Genomic DNA, 16,556 nt, shown 5'->3' with positions numbered 1-16,556 from the left:
TCCAGCAGACCCAGCATGTCGGTGTTTCTGTGAAAGGAAAGGGAGAGGGCAGTAGAGTACCGTGCTGAAGCTGGTGGAGGATCACATGAGGCATCGCTCCACAGGGAGCACGACAGAATAAAGTGATAGAATAACTCATCTGGACACATACAATTATATCCACCATTACACATAACCGAGGCGGCGCTTTACTGTGTTGTAGTCTGTGCTGTTATTTCCCATGAAACTCTGCTCAGAAGCTTTTTGAGAAGAAAATTGGAGGCTTCAGCACTAAAAAGAAAAACAGCTACACTTACTACTGGGTTACACTTACACACATTTATATGTATCTTATGTTTAGCTCCATAAAAGCATTGCTGACATTTAGAGTTCAAATTGTGTTTTGTTTGTGTTTTTGTTTTACATTTTTTAATGAAGAGTGTGTTGTTTTTAAATAAGATTATGAAGATTATGCCACACAATTAGAGTATTTAATTTAACTGAATGGGCTTTCTTAGTTGGCCCTCATCTCTAATAAGTAATGTAAGCTGAATTAGTTTGCATTGCATTGAAGCAATTTCACCTTCCTGAGTTTTTAGGGACTCTATGCAAGTAATTTGCCAATAACAGGGAGATTTATGAATCTGTTGTTGCCCTCCCCCCTCCCCCGAAGTTGTCTAAATATCCTACAGCAGCTCCCACCTTTACAATATTCTCTTCTTAATAAAAAGCAGAACTTTAAAAGCCCCCAAATAACTAACAAATCATGGCTGAGATCACCAGTCTTGTATATTCAAAAGGGTCAAAGGTGATGCTGCTGCTATTAATTTCATTTGCAAGGCTACAAACTACATACTCCACCATTGATCAATATCAAGGCAGTTTTATACAAAAACAACTACTCCCTGTCATCTGATGTTAACAAATCACAGATTTTATCATGCGATTCCATTGTAGTATGAAACTTTAAATCACAATACTCTGATGCAACTACACGTTCAAACGCTGGCCTTTCGCTAAAAGGATTTCTCTTCAAAGAGCTGGATATCCATCTATACGCACTCATAACTCACATCCTTTCATCTGTCAACACAATTCATTAAGACGATCACTTTATTACATCTTAAGATGATCTATGTTTTAAAATAACATTTTTTTTTTTTTTTTAGAATCAGAGATTCTTCTGGTTCACTTCCTGATTTATGGAGCAATGCATTACAAATAACACATCCTGACTGTTTGACTGGAGATCTGAAACACAGTGTTTCTGGCACCACAACACACTAAATAACACAATAGTATGCCCAGACTATCTCAACACGTCATTAAACCGCAGCTGAAGAAGTGATTTATTTCATCAGGCGTCGCACTTTGTATCTTTAGAATACAAGTTGAGTCAAAATATTACGTTTGTTATCCCCTTGACACATTAAGCGCTGATGGAAACGTGATGAACGCACTCGTCCTAAAGGTACGAGTCGGCTTCCTCGTCAAGAACATGCCGTGTGATTTATTTCAAGGTTTCCATACCGGGGCTGCCTACGTGATGTGTGTTTTCCTGGCATACGAGTGTGAGATGTGCATGTGTGTGGAAACGCTGCCAGAAAAGACTTTAAACATGACGCGCTTATTCCCGCTCAAGCTCCTCAGTTTAGAGTAGGTTGAATTTTCATGGGTGGATACTGATGACTCAACCTACAGCTGGTAGATTCTAATTCCAGAGATACTATATATGTATGTTTGAGCTACTGAACAAAATATTGCCAGTATTATCTCTTCTGCTCTGAGATTGTCTTGATTTATTTGTTTGGTAAACAGTTGCAACACGTGTTCCAGTGAAATAATATAATGAAGATACAGATACAGATTTGAGAACATAAACAAACTGCTAAATTTGCAAATTTAAGACAGATTTATTTCAAGCAATTACAAATATGGTTGTCACCAAGTGCTTTACAGAAGAAGAAGAGAGAAAAATGGTACAAACACGGTTAGAAACGAGGATAAACAAAACAATGTGCTTATAATTATGTGCTTGCTGGCTGTCGAATAACCAAATGTGGGAACTCCTGAGACCAGTGTAATTTCTTTTGAGGCACGTCCTGGAGTTAGCATTTCCAGTGTCTGATGTGTTGTCAGGTATTGCACAACGCTTCGTCTGAGCAAGTGAGCTATGCTACATGGTGACCTCAAAACACAGGAACAGGAACTTAAATTTAACTTTTCGCCATATCTGATTTCCTCGCCAGCGCTAAACAAGTTTCTGACCTGGATTCTGTTCCCGAGGTTTGGACAACTTTATACGCAGGTGCAGGTTCTTCCACATTCATGTAAAAACCTGAGCAGACAGATACTTTAGTGATAGTGAATAGCGGAGACACAGACTGAAATACGTTGTGCTGTCACAAACGGTGTGTGGCATTAATGCTACAGTCAAAGGTGGAATTTTTTCAAAATAAAAGCCAGCTATGGGATACTACTCAGTGGAGCAGAACTTCCCTGAAGAAGTTAATTAGAAAATGTGATTAATGATAAAAAAGTCAGTCTTTACACGGTGCAACCGCAGCTTCACCTTGTTCCCTGTGAAAGTCACTCCCTTCCAAGTTGGAATGAGTCAAACCCGCGTCCATCTTAAAGAGGGGAGTCGGTTCAACGTGTATGAATGCTTCCAAACAACATATGATCCCCTCACAGCAATTTAAGACGCCCCTCAGAGAAACATAAACCTCCTCATATCTGCAGATCGTCTATTCTAGTCTTGTTGTTGCTGGGTTTGGCGCTGCGGCCTGGCCTGGTCTGCGTAGGTGACCCGGGGGTCGATCCCGCTCCCTTCTTTCCTTTCAGGTCACATTCCTCCGGCTTGCTGCCGCTCCGCTCCACCGCAAAGTTGTCCTTATTCTGTTTGTAGGCCGCCTTGCTGTGGTAGGGGTGGAAGGATGAGTCCGTGCCCTCGGACAGAGGGGAGAGGTCGTAGCCGGGGACGGGCGGGTAAGCCGGCTGGACCTGGTGGAAGTAGTCGTCGTAGCTCGGCGCGTACGGCACGGCGGCCTCGTTGGGCTCACTGGGGAGAGCCGCCGCGGCCCGGTGGCGTCTCCTGAAGGTGATGCCCTGGCGACACTTGGTGAAGCCCAGGTGGTAGATCTCCACGAGGTTGAGGAGCAGAGACACGCTGGCCACCCCCAGCATGAAGATGATGAAGATGGTTTTCTCGGTGGGACGGGATATGTAGCAGTTCACCACGTTGGGGCAGGGCGGCCTGCCACACGTGTACATGGGCTTCAGCTCGAAGCCGTACAGGAGGTACTGGGCCACGATGAAGCCCACCTCGAACAGGGTTTTAAAGATCACGTTAAAGACATACGTGCGCAAGAGCTCCCCCTGCAGGCGCACCCGGCCCTTGTTGTCCCTCACCAGAGCCTTCTTGTGCTTGCCGCCCACAATGAGGGCGTGCTTGTCCGGGTGGTGCGCCTGTTCCCTCTCCTCCCTCTCTTTATGCTTGTCCTCCATCCGCACCAGGTGGACGATGTGTCCCAGGTAGATGAGCGTGGGCGTGGACACGAAGATGATCTGCAGCACCCAGAAGCGCACGTGGGAGATGGGGAACGTGACGTCGTAGCACACGTTCTCGCAACCGGGCTGCTTGGTGTCGCAGGTGAAGCCCGACTGCTCGTCGCCCCACACCTTCTCCGTCGCGGCGCTCAGGATCAGGATGCGGAAGATGAACAGGACGGTGAGCCACACCTTCCCCACCACGGTGGAGTGCTCCTGGGCTTTTTCCAGAAGCTTTCCCAGCAGGTTCCAGTCCCCCATGACTGCGTGAGCTCAGATCTGGGACTGGAGGTAGGAAAAAACGGTTAAAGAACAGTTTTTCAGCTTGACTTGTGACTCACGTAATCACACAAATCCAGTGGTTAAAGTAAGCTCCAGTGTTCCAGAGGACTACAAATTCTCTTAAAAAACGTATGACCAAGTTCAGCAGAGCTCAGGGCAAACGAGTCGCGAGGGAGCCAAGCTGCTCACTGAGTGTACAACGGGGGGGGGAAGTCTGCTGCCGAGCAGGTAGTGGCCTTCTCCACGTGGATATGGGCAGGCTTAGATTTACTTTAGGAGGGTATATATTTGGCAAGTGCAGACAGGGGAGGAGGGGGGGCACTTTCAAGTCATGATTCGACTCCCGGCCTTGGCGACTCTAAGGCACATGATCCACACATGAGGTGCAATCAAACACCAGGCAGATGTGGTGAAGGAGCGAATTAGAAACAGTTGAGTAATGTTGGCATCCTGTAACACGTTATGTTATAACTCGTATTCTCACTTCTGATTATTAGTGTTGCACGGTAGCGGGACGGCAGATCCACGGTACCCCACCGCTGAGGGGTTAAAGGAGGTTCTGGGAGCAGCCACTAACAGATAAAAAGTAGCTTGTGGGCTGAAATTTTTAAACAAACGTTTGCTTTCAATACTTAATCCCCTCAGACTATTTTATCCCCCATGACAAGATAGTAACATTTAAAAGAAGAAAAAAAAAATTAAAGAATTAGGAATTTAATTATGTAAGAAGGGACAACACCTAACATTGTGCTTCCACACAAGCCTACAAACAAACAGCAGCCTTCGGCCATAACATGCACCCTGGGCCTGAACGTTTAACTCCTGAGACTGTTTCAGTCCACAAAGGATCATCTTCACAAGTAGTCACAGACGAGTCACATTCAAAGGATAAACCCACCTTGTCAGCTTATGCATCCCCTGCTGTAAAGCCCGACACGTCTTCGAGGGTCCATGACCCGGCCGCCTCGGTGACAGGCCTCAGTGCAAAGCTGGTCCCCGGGCCCCCGGCAATGCCCTTGAATGGACAGGAAAAGTGGCAGCAACCTCCGTTCCACACCAACTCAAGCCTTCTTGTTGTCAAATGTGGCCCGAGACGGGAACCGGGATCCAGGTCTCGGGGTCTTCCCGCTGACCACAACACAGCCGTAAACCTGCTGGACACACTTTCAACCATGTCCGGCCTGCCCTCACTCAAACCTCCCCCCCTCCCCTCTGTGGTTAAATTTGGCACAGGGTACACTCTCTAATGTAAACTATTAAAGCCCCTCTACTCGCTTCTTACAGTGAGTGACGGGGCAGCTGGCCAATGATGGTGTCCGCTAAGTCCGTCTGGCCACAAGTGGTCTAAATATAGACCCGAGGGTCTCTCCTATCATGGGGGGCATGATTTGGAGATGAGTTGCCATTTGCATCCTCAAGTTACAAGGAAGTGACAGGGAGGGGGGAAAGTTCTGCTTCAACAAACGAGATGAGCCGAGGCTCTAAAAATGTTCAAATGGAAAACATTTATATAATTACTCACGTCATTTTCAGTTTTAAAAGAAGCCCAAATGTATGTTTGCTAAAGAACTTCAAAAATAATGTCAAATTATCAGGCAGTTTATTGCATTACATCAGGTGGAATACACATATAGTTTTAACCCATATTACATATTATTTGGAATGATTACCTGGGTGTAAATATATACATATATGTGCATTTAGGCATAAACGTGGACATCAGGGTTTTTGTGTGTATAACTGTACAATAGAAGTATGAACCAGCGTATGGGACATTACATTTTCAGGCCCAGAGAGATCATAAATAATATTATACAGGGTAATATTGAGGAAAGCAAGTGCAACTGTCTGTGTTAAAACGTCAAGCATTTTTCTCAAGAAAAAAAAAATACATCACACGAGTAAGTAGGTAGTATTTACACTTGAATACAGATATATACAAAGACATATGTACAGTACTGGGATTTTACACGGTTTATCCTAAAATAAACTTCTGCTTTGTGCACCATCTGACTGCTCTGTTGAGATAACACACTATTAATAGATTAGCAGTTAAGATGCGTTTGTGGTTTTAAAGTGAATTCCGTTTTTTTAATCACTTGTGGAACGATAATATCCGATGACTGTATTTTAAAACGTTCTTTGGTTTTCTAGCACCAACTGTTAGAATATTTCCATAGCAGTATGCTAAGTTAGATAATAGTTACAGCTGACAACATTTTTACATTTTTCTTTTTTAGTTTTATTGAAAAATTGTAGTTGGTTTTAATTTCACATTTTATTCTTTTGTCTGGTTTTAGTTTAGGGGAAGTTGTTGTTTTACTTATCATTTTCTCAGTTTCATAGCACTGTAATGGTTTTGGATGAAGCATTAACTGTGATCCTATATTTTTTGCGATGTACGACTGGTGTTTAAAAAAAAGAAGCTAAACACCAAATATGGACTGAAGTAGAATATTTCGTTAGATAAAAACATTTTGAGAATTTTGGAAATGATTATATCATCACACATTGTTTTTTTAACTTTCCACTGATCTAAAGTTTGCAAATTGGGAAAGTTTGCATCACGAGCCAACTATGTTGAATATTCGTGATGACATCATCCTTTAGGTCGCCTGCCTCATTATTTTTAAGTTCAACGATAAGACAATTTTGAATGAAAGTCCCCCCAACTGAACAAGGACATTGAACCTTCCAGGACCGGCACTATTTTTTTTTCCCAAAGGAAACTTTAATCCGACGCGCTTCCTGAGGCTGGCAACGCTAGCGAGCCGCCATCTCTACTTCCATCTGAGTGGTTTTCTCCGCCGGAGGTCTCCCGGTCAAGAGCATGTCGACATGTTGCCATTTCTGAATAAAAACCAGTAGACAAGCTGTCTGCTATTGTGTAAAAAAAAAAAAAAAAAAAAAACTTTCTTGTATCGTTACTCTGCAGCTATAAAATTGAGCAAAGTCAAATAACTTAATCTGTCTAATAAAATCTAAAAGGTATCGCTGTTGGCTTAAAGGGCTGCTACTGACATTTAACGGCATTTATTCACATAACTGCCCTTTTCCATTACTGGCTTTGACAAAGACTGAAATCAAATATAGTAAATATTAAGGTTAAATGCAAATCATTTCTATCCAGCATTGTAATCACTACTGTAATCTTCACGCCTTTAAAAAGGATCACACCGATGTTTTTGCACAATTTGGTCGAATTATCAGAAATCACTCTTTGTTTTTACTAATACTTTCCCTATGCAGAAACCTTTATGATGCCAAAAAGTTAATATTCTTGTTATCTTTTTTAAAAATCAATATTTCCTTGATTTCCATACATCCTTGCTTGTAACTACGACTGTGTGGCAGGCAGCTGTTTGAACCATATTAACGAGCACAATGACACCATTTTGCAAAAAAAAAAACACACAGGCACGATCTCTTCAGCTCAAGTTGAAGAAGTTAGTAAGCTGCTTCTCAAACTGTATTCAAAAGAAAACCAGGAAAATGAGCTTTGTTGACACCAACATCAACGTGGTCCAAAACATGCAAAAACACTAGTATGGTTCTTTAGATTTCACTACCAGCAAACAACAAACGACAACAAACGACACCACAGGTCAGTAAAACCAATAACTAAGCGACTGGCTGAAAGGTTCAGAAATAAATGGTGTATGCTCTGTATGCTGACAATGATCAAATATAGAGAATATGTAACATTAATGCAGTGCAACATGCTCCACTGACGTACGATTACTGCAGATTAGTTTGAAGGGAACAGGTGAGTCTCAGAAAGCAGAACACCTTTCACTCTTTTCAGTAGGGCTCTTCTTGGTCACAGTGAACTTAGACTTGAGAGAATGGTCTGCTATCAGCTGATTGATTTCATTTTGCCTGTACGAAGCCAATCTCTGACTTATCCAAGCTCCTTTGGACTCTTCATCAGGGCCTCGCAGGCACCGTTTACAGGCCCTGCCTATGAGGTACGCCACCTCAGCCAGGTTAAGCAGCACACACACTCCAGACACTGCCAGCATGAACACAGTGAATATGGTCTTTTCTGTCGGCCTGGACACAAAACAGTCCACCGTGTTGGGGCACGGGTACGAGTCACACTTCACCAATCGCACCATTTTGAAGCCAGGATAGAGCAGATAGAAGATGTAGAGAAAAGCCACCTCAAAGGCGATCCTGAAGATGATGCTGATCATGTACGTCCACCACAGAGCTCCGGTGATCTGGAACTTCTGGTTCTTGATGTGCTCCAGCTCCTTGGGGCTGCCGCGGCCCGTCCTCTTCAGGATCTTCTTGTCGATGTGGCGCCGGTGGGCCACATGCATGGCCACCAGCAGGGCGGGGGTGGAGACCAGGATGAGCTGGAGCGCCCACAGGCGGATGTGTGAGATGGGGAAGAACTGGTCGTAACAGACGCTGTTGCAGCCGGGCTGTTGGGTGTTGCAGACGAAGCCGGACTTCTCATCGCCCCAGACGCTCTCGGCGGCGACCACCAGGACCAGGATACGGAAGATGAAGATGACGGAGAGCCAAACGCGTCCGATGCCAGTAGAGTGTCTGTTTACGCCGCTGATCACGGCGTAAAAGCTCCCCCAGTTCATTTTCGACTCCAGGACTGCAAAAAAGAAAATAAAAGGTTACATGGATGAAGGCTAAGCTAATATCTTCAAAAACCATTAAGGCCTTTGTATTGAAAAGTTGTAGCAACGGATTATCAGTTTAAATAACTTGGTTGTTGTCATTTGTAACTTAATAAAAAGTCTAACTGGTGTAACAGTAGTTTTTAGAGGTTTACCAGGCTCAGCCAGCGGTGCAAGCGGCGTACGCAGCGCCAGGTCCAAAGATGACCATCTTGAGGTGTGGCCTGAGCATCAAGCTGGCGGAGTGAGGAACAACAGAAAAGAATTGCCGAGAAGCAAGTTGGCCGTATAAGAGCAGGGGTGATGGCCTACCGGCGTGCGCCGTCACAAGACGTAACGGGACGAAGCCAATCGCGAAATGTTTCGCCGAGCCACGTGATTCGCTCGCCCGGTATTAATACTGTACTCCCAAACTGACCTACCACGCAGACGGACTGACGGACTGACAGACTGCCAGCAAATTTCTCCAAGGAACAAGCAAGACATCCATCCCATTATGAGATTCCTTTTTTTTTTTTAAGACGGCTGAGAGACCTCCATTGTTTGGAAGAAATGCTGAAGTATTCACCAGAATTGTCCAATAAAACGTGAAATTATCACTTTAAATGCTGGTTCATTCAAATAATATCACTATAAAAAGGGCAACGATACACTTAAACAACATATTTGAGTCGAGGCAATGTGCCACTTCATTACTCGCACACAATCTGTCCTTGTTTTACACTGAATGTTAGTATCAAACAATCAAATGAGAGAACAGTTTACCTTCTGCTGTGGTGGTACACAAAAATGTGCACAACGATGAAATAAAATATTGTGTGTTTTAGCAAAAGCCAGAGGGCTGGATTGAGAACACCATGCGTTTGGAAAATGCTAATCATTCCTCCGCCACTAGCCAGTGCCCTGCACCGTAGCAGTCATATGCTCTTATATAAACTATTTACATACAATGGCGGCCTTTATCGGGCTGCAACAAGACTCTTTAGAATTCAGATCAAACGCCTCGATTTCCGCCTACCCCGGGCAAAAGAAAGAATCTGTGTGGACACAAAAGGCCTCAGCCTGCCACATTATTTATTGTGCTTGGCAGGGCAGGGAAGTGAAGGAAGCTTTTGACCTGAGGCGCTGTCATTGAGAGCACAGTCACTAGCACGTTTGCAGATTCATCCAGAAAACACACAAGCTGTTTAACCGATACTGAAAACTAATGTGGGAGAAAATGAAAGCCAGTCTTGAGGAAACTAACATTTTTAGACACATGCATAAATCACACCAGTGTTCAAACTAACGTAACCATGTCACAAATGTAAATGCAGCAATACTGTGAATTAAGCATATATAGTGCAGTTATGATCATGAAATTAAATCAACCATGGTTTTGTGCTGTTCTTACTGAGATTTTTGCAGGGGGACTAAATCTGGGCTCAAACTTATGTTAGACCAATAATTTGTTTTGTATCAAATTTGCTTCAAATCATTTAAATAATATCCTTTTGTGGGCCTTTGGAAGAAATATCCACTCATTAAAACTTACTTTAAAGTTATGCCTCTGCCATTTCTCATAGATTTTACTATTATCAATTGAGATTGCACACTGTGTTCCGGTCAAACTCCTCCGTGTAACAGTAGAAACAATAATTTACAGTAACGTGAATGCTAGTGAAGAACACAATGTGGTCATTTGTCATGTACTATCAGATGAACTACAGCAGTTCACTGTGCCATGAGCATTTCTGCGTCACTCATGACAAATGTAGTGGGAGGGTTTGGGTGGCCTGGTAATTCTTTGAATGAACTAAACCTCATTTATATTCCTTCTATAGAGGGTAGAGTAATCCACAATACACAGACATAAAGCATACAATTGTAGATCAGATTTATTATGAAAGCAGAGATATACATGTAGAATGTACATTTCAAAAAATAGATCTGCCTTTGTACAAGATCTCAACATTAACTAAGGCAATATGGCTCTAACAATTATTTTGAAAAGGAAACTGAAATAACATGGACCTGCTGTGTGTGGCACACATACAAATCAAGTATCACTTAATAGGAGGCAGGTAATCTAACTCAGCTGGAACTTTCTAGTGGCAGGAATAACCAGGACACACTTCCTCGTGGTTAAGGAAATGCCGGTATAAATTAAATTACCAAGTACAAGGGGAAATGTTCTAAATAAAACAACATGCACCACAATCAGGTTTCCATGTCCCCCAAACATTATACAGACATTAAAAAAAGTAAGACAAAAATATACCTTTGTGTCACACTTTTCTATCAATGCTTCAAAGGCTTTGATAACAATCTGTTAAAAGAAAAAAAAAACCCCAGAAGATTTGCAAGATTTACGGTATTATAGAGAACATTAGATTTACACTCACATTAACTAGACAAGAAATATACACAAGAGAGCTAACACAAGGTACTTAATTAAACAGATGAGTATAATTCAAAATATTGATTATATTACATTTTATTTAAATATACCTTGATTTATCCTTGTACTGCAAAGTGCCAATCACAGCAGTTTGTCAATGTGCAACATGAAAGTCCACTGTATGTTTACATTTACACAGCTGGTCAACCGGAACAACGAGTCAACTCTCATTTAAGAATCATTAAATGTCTCAGTGTGCTTCATGGCCAGGCTGACGATTGTATTTTACATTTGACATTGTCGGCTGTCAGACAAGCCAACAACATGACCAACTACACACATTCCCTACTTTCCGAATAACTCTTACTTCCAGTATAGCATGAGATGAGGTATTTCTCCCACTCGGAGTCCTGTTTGCTCATTTTATGCCGAACTGTGCCTAAAAAAGCAAAACACGAGATTGTGAGTGAAAACTAGTGCCGCTCTGGTCACAAACAGACTATACTGCCACCTACAGTAGATGCACAATTTCCAAATGAACTCCACTTACTTTTGTTGGTGAGACTGGCATTCTTCAGCTTGTCATGTTTTGCATGTCCATTCTGGGCCAGCCTCAAAGACAGTGATGCACCTCTCCTGAAATGATAAGATAACATCACATTGTATGGTTAAGAATGTCTGCAGTCATTGGCCACTGAAATATATTAATTCTTCAATGGTAGCAGATAAAATAAAATAAAAGGGCCATACTGACTGTTGAGAGGCAAAAAAAAGTTACAATTCACAATTAACTGACTGTTTCATACTTTAGTACCTCATAGTTCCGAGCTTTCCCTTTTCCAAGAATAGCTCGACTGTAACTTTGGGCCCATGTGGGTAAAGTCTGGCATAGAGAGTTCTGTTGTGTACCATGGCTTTGAACCAGCCCACAGCCTCCTCAGACCACTGACTCCCATTCACAGGAGTCACCTGGGGTGGGGGCGACAAACAATAAATACAATGAATTGAGATAATTCATTTCCTTTATCAGTGCCAAATAGATAAGGCTGTGACTAATCATGTTGGCAACAGCAGATACTGTAACTGAGTTTATACTCTCACAGCAGAGCACAGCATATTAACCCTCATGTATGCAAATCTTGAGAGGGATAATCTGTAACCCTGTCCCGGGAATTTTGCATGTTGGTTAATTTCATTTATATGGGTACTGCTGCTGCTTCCAAGTTAAAATCTGGTAAAAAGGGTGCCAAATTATTCAACATTTTCACAGCTCAAAAAGAACACTTTCAGGTGCTGTGATGAAAACTAACAGAATTGCATGTTACTTTAATATTGTGATATTTGGAATAGACTACCGACTACATTTTTAAACAGGCAATTAGTAATTGTATTGGAATTAGGACTGAACGATATATTGTTTCAGCATCAACTTTGCAATGTGCACATGTGCAATAGTCACACACAAGGCCTGCAATATCGGCAAATGAATGCCAACTTGACATGCAACAACAACAAAAAAAAATCCATTTTGGGTGATAATGATGGAGTCAAATTAGAAATGCCACTCACATTTGCCAGTGAGACCTGTACAGCCTGTAGTGGCAGGATGGCCATTTCTGGGGTCAGCTCTTTTATGTTCAACAGTGACAGGCAGGCTGTGTCACCGTGGTCCAGCCTCTTCACCTCCACCTGGATGGATGTCTCACTGCCAGCGCCATGAGTGGCATTATTATCTGACATCCAAACGACAGAGAGCATGGCATGGGTAAGCTACATTTTTTCCAAAAATAAATCCAGGAATGAATTCCCAAGTAGCAACAGGCGAGCAAAGTGACACTGCTACCATCTAGGGGTATGCATTTGCAAAACCATTCAAATTCAAAAACAAAAAAAACTGGACCCACCTCCACTTACTCCACATATCTTGGTCACCTGAGCCCTGCACCATTGTTCTTGCTTAGAGAACCAACCCATTACTTTGGTTCCAATGTCTGGAATGCAGTTCTGCTCGGCATATGAACTACTGGCTTTCCAGCTGCTGCAAATAAGAAAAAAAATAATGACAACCAGAAACATGTGGATTATTAAAAAAAGAAATCTACAAAGAAAGTAGTAATGAACAAAAAAAAGGATAAGTGGCTCTATAAGTTCTGTTATCGTGATCAGGGAATCAATGAGGGTTAAGAATAGCTGAGAAAAACGTCGTGGTTTCTTTGTTTCCTTCTTTTGACAAATGTACTTATTGTAAGTCGCTTTGGACAAAAGCGTCTGCTAAATGACCTAAATGTAAATGTAAATGTAAAAAGCAGACAAGAGATTAGAATCCATACTGAACGACTTACTCTGTGACAAGGCCCTGCAGCTTCGTCAGGGAGTCTGCGTGTTGGATGTAGAAGTTGCCGGGGCTGACAATATGAGACACCGCAACTTCAGTCTCTTCAAACTTTCGGGTCTGGAACTCTGGAATGGTTTTGCTGGTAATCGCTGGCATTTTTGCACCAGCAAAATGGCTCATAATTTCAGGTTCTGTGCACTTGAGAGTTTGGCTTTTACACTGGATGCTAAGACGAGAGTTCTCTTCCGGAGCGGTCATATTTGGGCAGTCTTTATTTTCCAATGGGCTAGCTTCAGAGTCACCAAGTCCCACCTGTATAAAAATGTCTCCAATGTCCCACAATTCAGTCTTTGTTGCAATCACACAAGTATAGGTCAGAGAGCCACTTGATTCCACTCTTTTTACCCTGAAGACTGGGGCTTGGTTTTCAATATCCGCATGTAACGTTTTCTGAGCTAAAGCACTGATCAGATCATCAGGCACACCATCTCTGGGTTGGCAGCTTTGTGTTTTGATGCTAGGCCACTGTGGCAAAGTGCACATACTCTTACACCACTCCATGACAGTGACCTCCAGTGCACCTGTGGTTTTAGCTTTTGCTCTGAGGAAGTGAAGCAGCTGAGAGGATGTTTGTTTCTGGTGTTGCACCTGGAGATCTTCCTCACATCCCCAGCTCATTAGCGGTATTATTGTCATTGGTTTAGGGTTACTGATCTCTGGGAGTATAGCTTGTATGGGAGGTAGTAGTGGTGGCCTCTCTGGGTTTATGTCAGCTTTCTTAATAATTGCAGGAGGAAGAATGGCAGCATCTGATGAGAGTTTCTCCTCAAAAACAACGTGTTCTTTATCTTCCATCTTTAAGTGAATGGATGAGCTCGTTGTCGCAACGGTGCTGTTGTAGCTGGACGAGATGCTGCATAACATAACATCCTGCTGGCCCACAGCATGCTGGGAGATAGGGAAATGTGTCAGCTGTTGGTGGGACAGGGAGGCTCCAAGCACCTGGAGTGCTTTAGCAATGGAGCTCGCCATGAGTGAGTTCTGCAACATGGGCCCAAACTTGAGAACGTCCGCCATTAGGATCCCTTTGCGACTGTGTGGTTGAAGTAGATTTGTGCTCACTCCATTTTTGACACCAGGCTGGACACAAACGTGTGGCTCTAAAGATGAAAACATTTGAGAAAACAGCGTTTTGCAGATGACACTTCACTTAAAATTTCACACACTGAATTCTTGAGTAATGCTGGTGGTCGATAAGGCGTTTCTAGTATATCAAGTTATTTGGGACATTTGTCTTACACGTGGATAGCATTAGGACAAATTCACCTTCAAACCACATGCTGATTCACTTCTTTCCCTTTGTCTTGTTGACAGAAGATCGTGAAAGCAATCTTTTTATCAATGCCAGATCATGGTGAGGTAATTTACAGACACACATCAACATCCACTCTTGCAAAATGCTGTCTATCCTTCAATTTATAATTGGAGACATCTATGGCGATCACCACTGTATTATTTATCAGAAAGTGGGTTGGTCATCTCTTTCCATTAGAAGAGACCAGCATTTGTTTTTTTATTTATAAAGGGCTTCTCCAAAATTCCCCTTATATTTGATGTCACTTATTGTCTGTGGAGTTGGGACACATGACACCTGCTCACAGGACTAGCTAGTGCTGCAGTTTCCTGGAAGTAACACTGATCTGGGAAATACTTATTTTAGATTCTTTGCACCATACCATAAATTGTATTTTAAGCTCAACATTCTGGTTCTAATGGGTCAATTCTTATTTAAAATGAGTATTTTTTTGAGTATGATTATTGCATTTGATTCATTTCATTAAATCAAAAGTAATTGATAAAGTACATTTTAAATTGTTTTATTACTACTTATATGTACTCAGGTCTCTCTTATAAATGACATATCCATCTTGATGGGAATAACCTGAATAAATAATGGCTTGTGCTGGATGTCACATTATCACCTAAAGTTATATGATTAATTCTCGACTTACCAACTGCAAGATCTTTTAATAAAGCTGACAGCTTGCCAATGGTTTCACATTTTGTATCCAAAGCCTTTGTGAGTTCACTGAATACACCAACGTCGGCTTGAAAAGATGAATTCAAGAAACCTTGAACCTCTTCATAGGCCTGAGGGAAAACAAGTGATGTTGAAAGCAGGCAAACTAATTTGTTCATTTTAAGACAATTAGTGCTGTGCTTATTAAAAAACAAAACATTTTTCATTATTTTTAATAATTGACCAGAAATCGTTGGCTCTGAGAATCTGCCATGACTCATTGACCTTACTATCTGACATCACAGACTAACGTACATAATGAAGCTAATACAATTTTTTTTGGAGAAGAATTAATACTGAAAATGTGCAGTGATTGTAACTCTGGCAAAAATGTACGTTACATGCAATTGCTGCAATCTCAGTCAACCAAGTTGCTTGGCTAGCCAGTTTATAATGCATCCTTTACGGTAATGTTAGCTAGCTCGCAGATCTCATTTTAAATTAGCTAAATTAAATTACAGATAAATCCTGACATGTAGATGTGATAAACTGCTGTTAACGTTACCTTGTTGATGACGTTACGGAGTTCTTGCTCGAGTGTATTCCGGGCATTCTCCAGCACGAAGAGCTTGAAGGTTAACTCCACTTTCTGGTTCACTGTGGAGGGGTGCGGCCGGCGGAGGACGGCCTGTTGCTGAGGAGTCATGGTGGTCGTCTGGGACGGACGAGAGGCGCCGCCGGGCTCTGACCGCACTCTAGTTAGCTAGCGTTAGCTAAACTAGCCGGCTAATGTTAGCTAAACTAGTTGGCTAGCGTTAGATAACCTAGCTAACTAACTAACTATGTAACTAACGTTAGCGAGACTCAAAAATATAAATAAAACCGTCAGCTATTACCAACGTTGACCACCGTTTTTGTTCACAGGTTCCCGGCTCTGGAGTTCATCTTCCATTGGTCCTCGATGATTCCAAGTCCAGCCGTCCTCAGTGAAACAGACGATCCGAGTCGCCGAGTCACCAACCGCCGCCGCCGCTGCCGCCGCCATCTTGAAACTTAAGCGCTGTGTTTAGTAATCGCAGCACGTATTTAACGCATCCACGTTGAAGAAAACGTGTGGTATAGTATAGCATCTATGGGTTGAGGCCATCCCCTTCCTGGGGAAGCAGGCAACAATAATCAGAACAATCAAATAAAAAAAAACATTAAGGCTCCCCACCTCAAATGTGTTCTGACGACCCAAATAAAGGCCTCATGATATTGGTGAGAAGAGGTGCCTGTGAAGGACAGTAAAAGCCAATACCCACCCTAGTCAGAGCCTGTTCACCCTTCTGCTTTCTGGCAAGCGATACAGACATATGAATCAGCATCGAC

At 42.5% G+C, this 16,556-nt stretch overlaps 1 protein-coding gene and 2 pseudogenes across 5 annotated transcripts; all 3 read right to left on the bottom strand.

The window, feature by feature from the left end:
- Positions 1–1,906: 1,906 nt before the first annotated feature.
- LOC311014043 (gap junction alpha-3 protein pseudogene) lies at positions 1,907–5,001 on the bottom strand (annotated as a pseudogene). The gene is made up of 2 exons (XR_014599456.1): positions 4,709–5,001; positions 1,907–3,813 (listed from the first exon to the last, which is right to left on the bottom strand). The product of XR_014599456.1 is annotated as a gap junction alpha-3 protein pseudogene (transcript).
- Positions 5,002–6,340: 1,339 nt separating this feature from the next.
- LOC311014044 (gap junction beta-1 protein pseudogene) lies at positions 6,341–8,884 on the bottom strand (annotated as a pseudogene). The gene is made up of 2 exons (XR_014599455.1): positions 8,606–8,884; positions 6,341–8,425 (listed from the first exon to the last, which is right to left on the bottom strand). The product of XR_014599455.1 is annotated as a gap junction beta-1 protein pseudogene (transcript).
- A 2,014-nt stretch (positions 8,885–10,898) lies between these two features.
- LOC311013531 (uncharacterized protein) lies at positions 10,899–16,312 on the bottom strand. Of its 3 annotated transcripts, none has more exons than XM_084009630.1 (8): positions 15,751–16,312; positions 15,178–15,316; positions 13,173–14,325; positions 12,735–12,868; positions 12,400–12,563; positions 11,645–11,799; positions 11,381–11,466; positions 10,899–11,269 (listed from the first exon to the last, which is right to left on the bottom strand). In XM_084009630.1, the coding sequence occupies exons 1-8, from the start codon at positions 15,889–15,891 to the stop codon at positions 11,163–11,165; spliced, it is 2,079 nt and encodes a 692-aa protein (XP_083865756.1). In that variant the 5' UTR covers positions 15,892–16,312; the 3' UTR covers positions 10,899–11,162. The 3 variants fall into 3 exon arrangements, with proteins under 3 accessions (XP_083865756.1, XP_083865757.1, XP_083865758.1); XM_084009631.1 differs by having other exon boundaries at positions 10,899–11,263; XM_084009632.1 differs by lacking the exons at positions 10,899–11,269; positions 11,645–11,799.
- Positions 16,313–16,556: the final 244 nt, after the last annotated feature.

This window comes from Eutrigla gurnardus, assembly GCF_963514095.1.
Source record: "Eutrigla gurnardus genome assembly, chromosome: 5".
Classification (NCBI taxonomy): domain Eukaryota; kingdom Metazoa; phylum Chordata; class Actinopteri; order Perciformes; family Triglidae; genus Eutrigla; species Eutrigla gurnardus.
The sequence above is the reverse complement of the archived record's forward strand: the minus strand, read 5'-3'. Positions and strand labels throughout refer to the sequence as shown.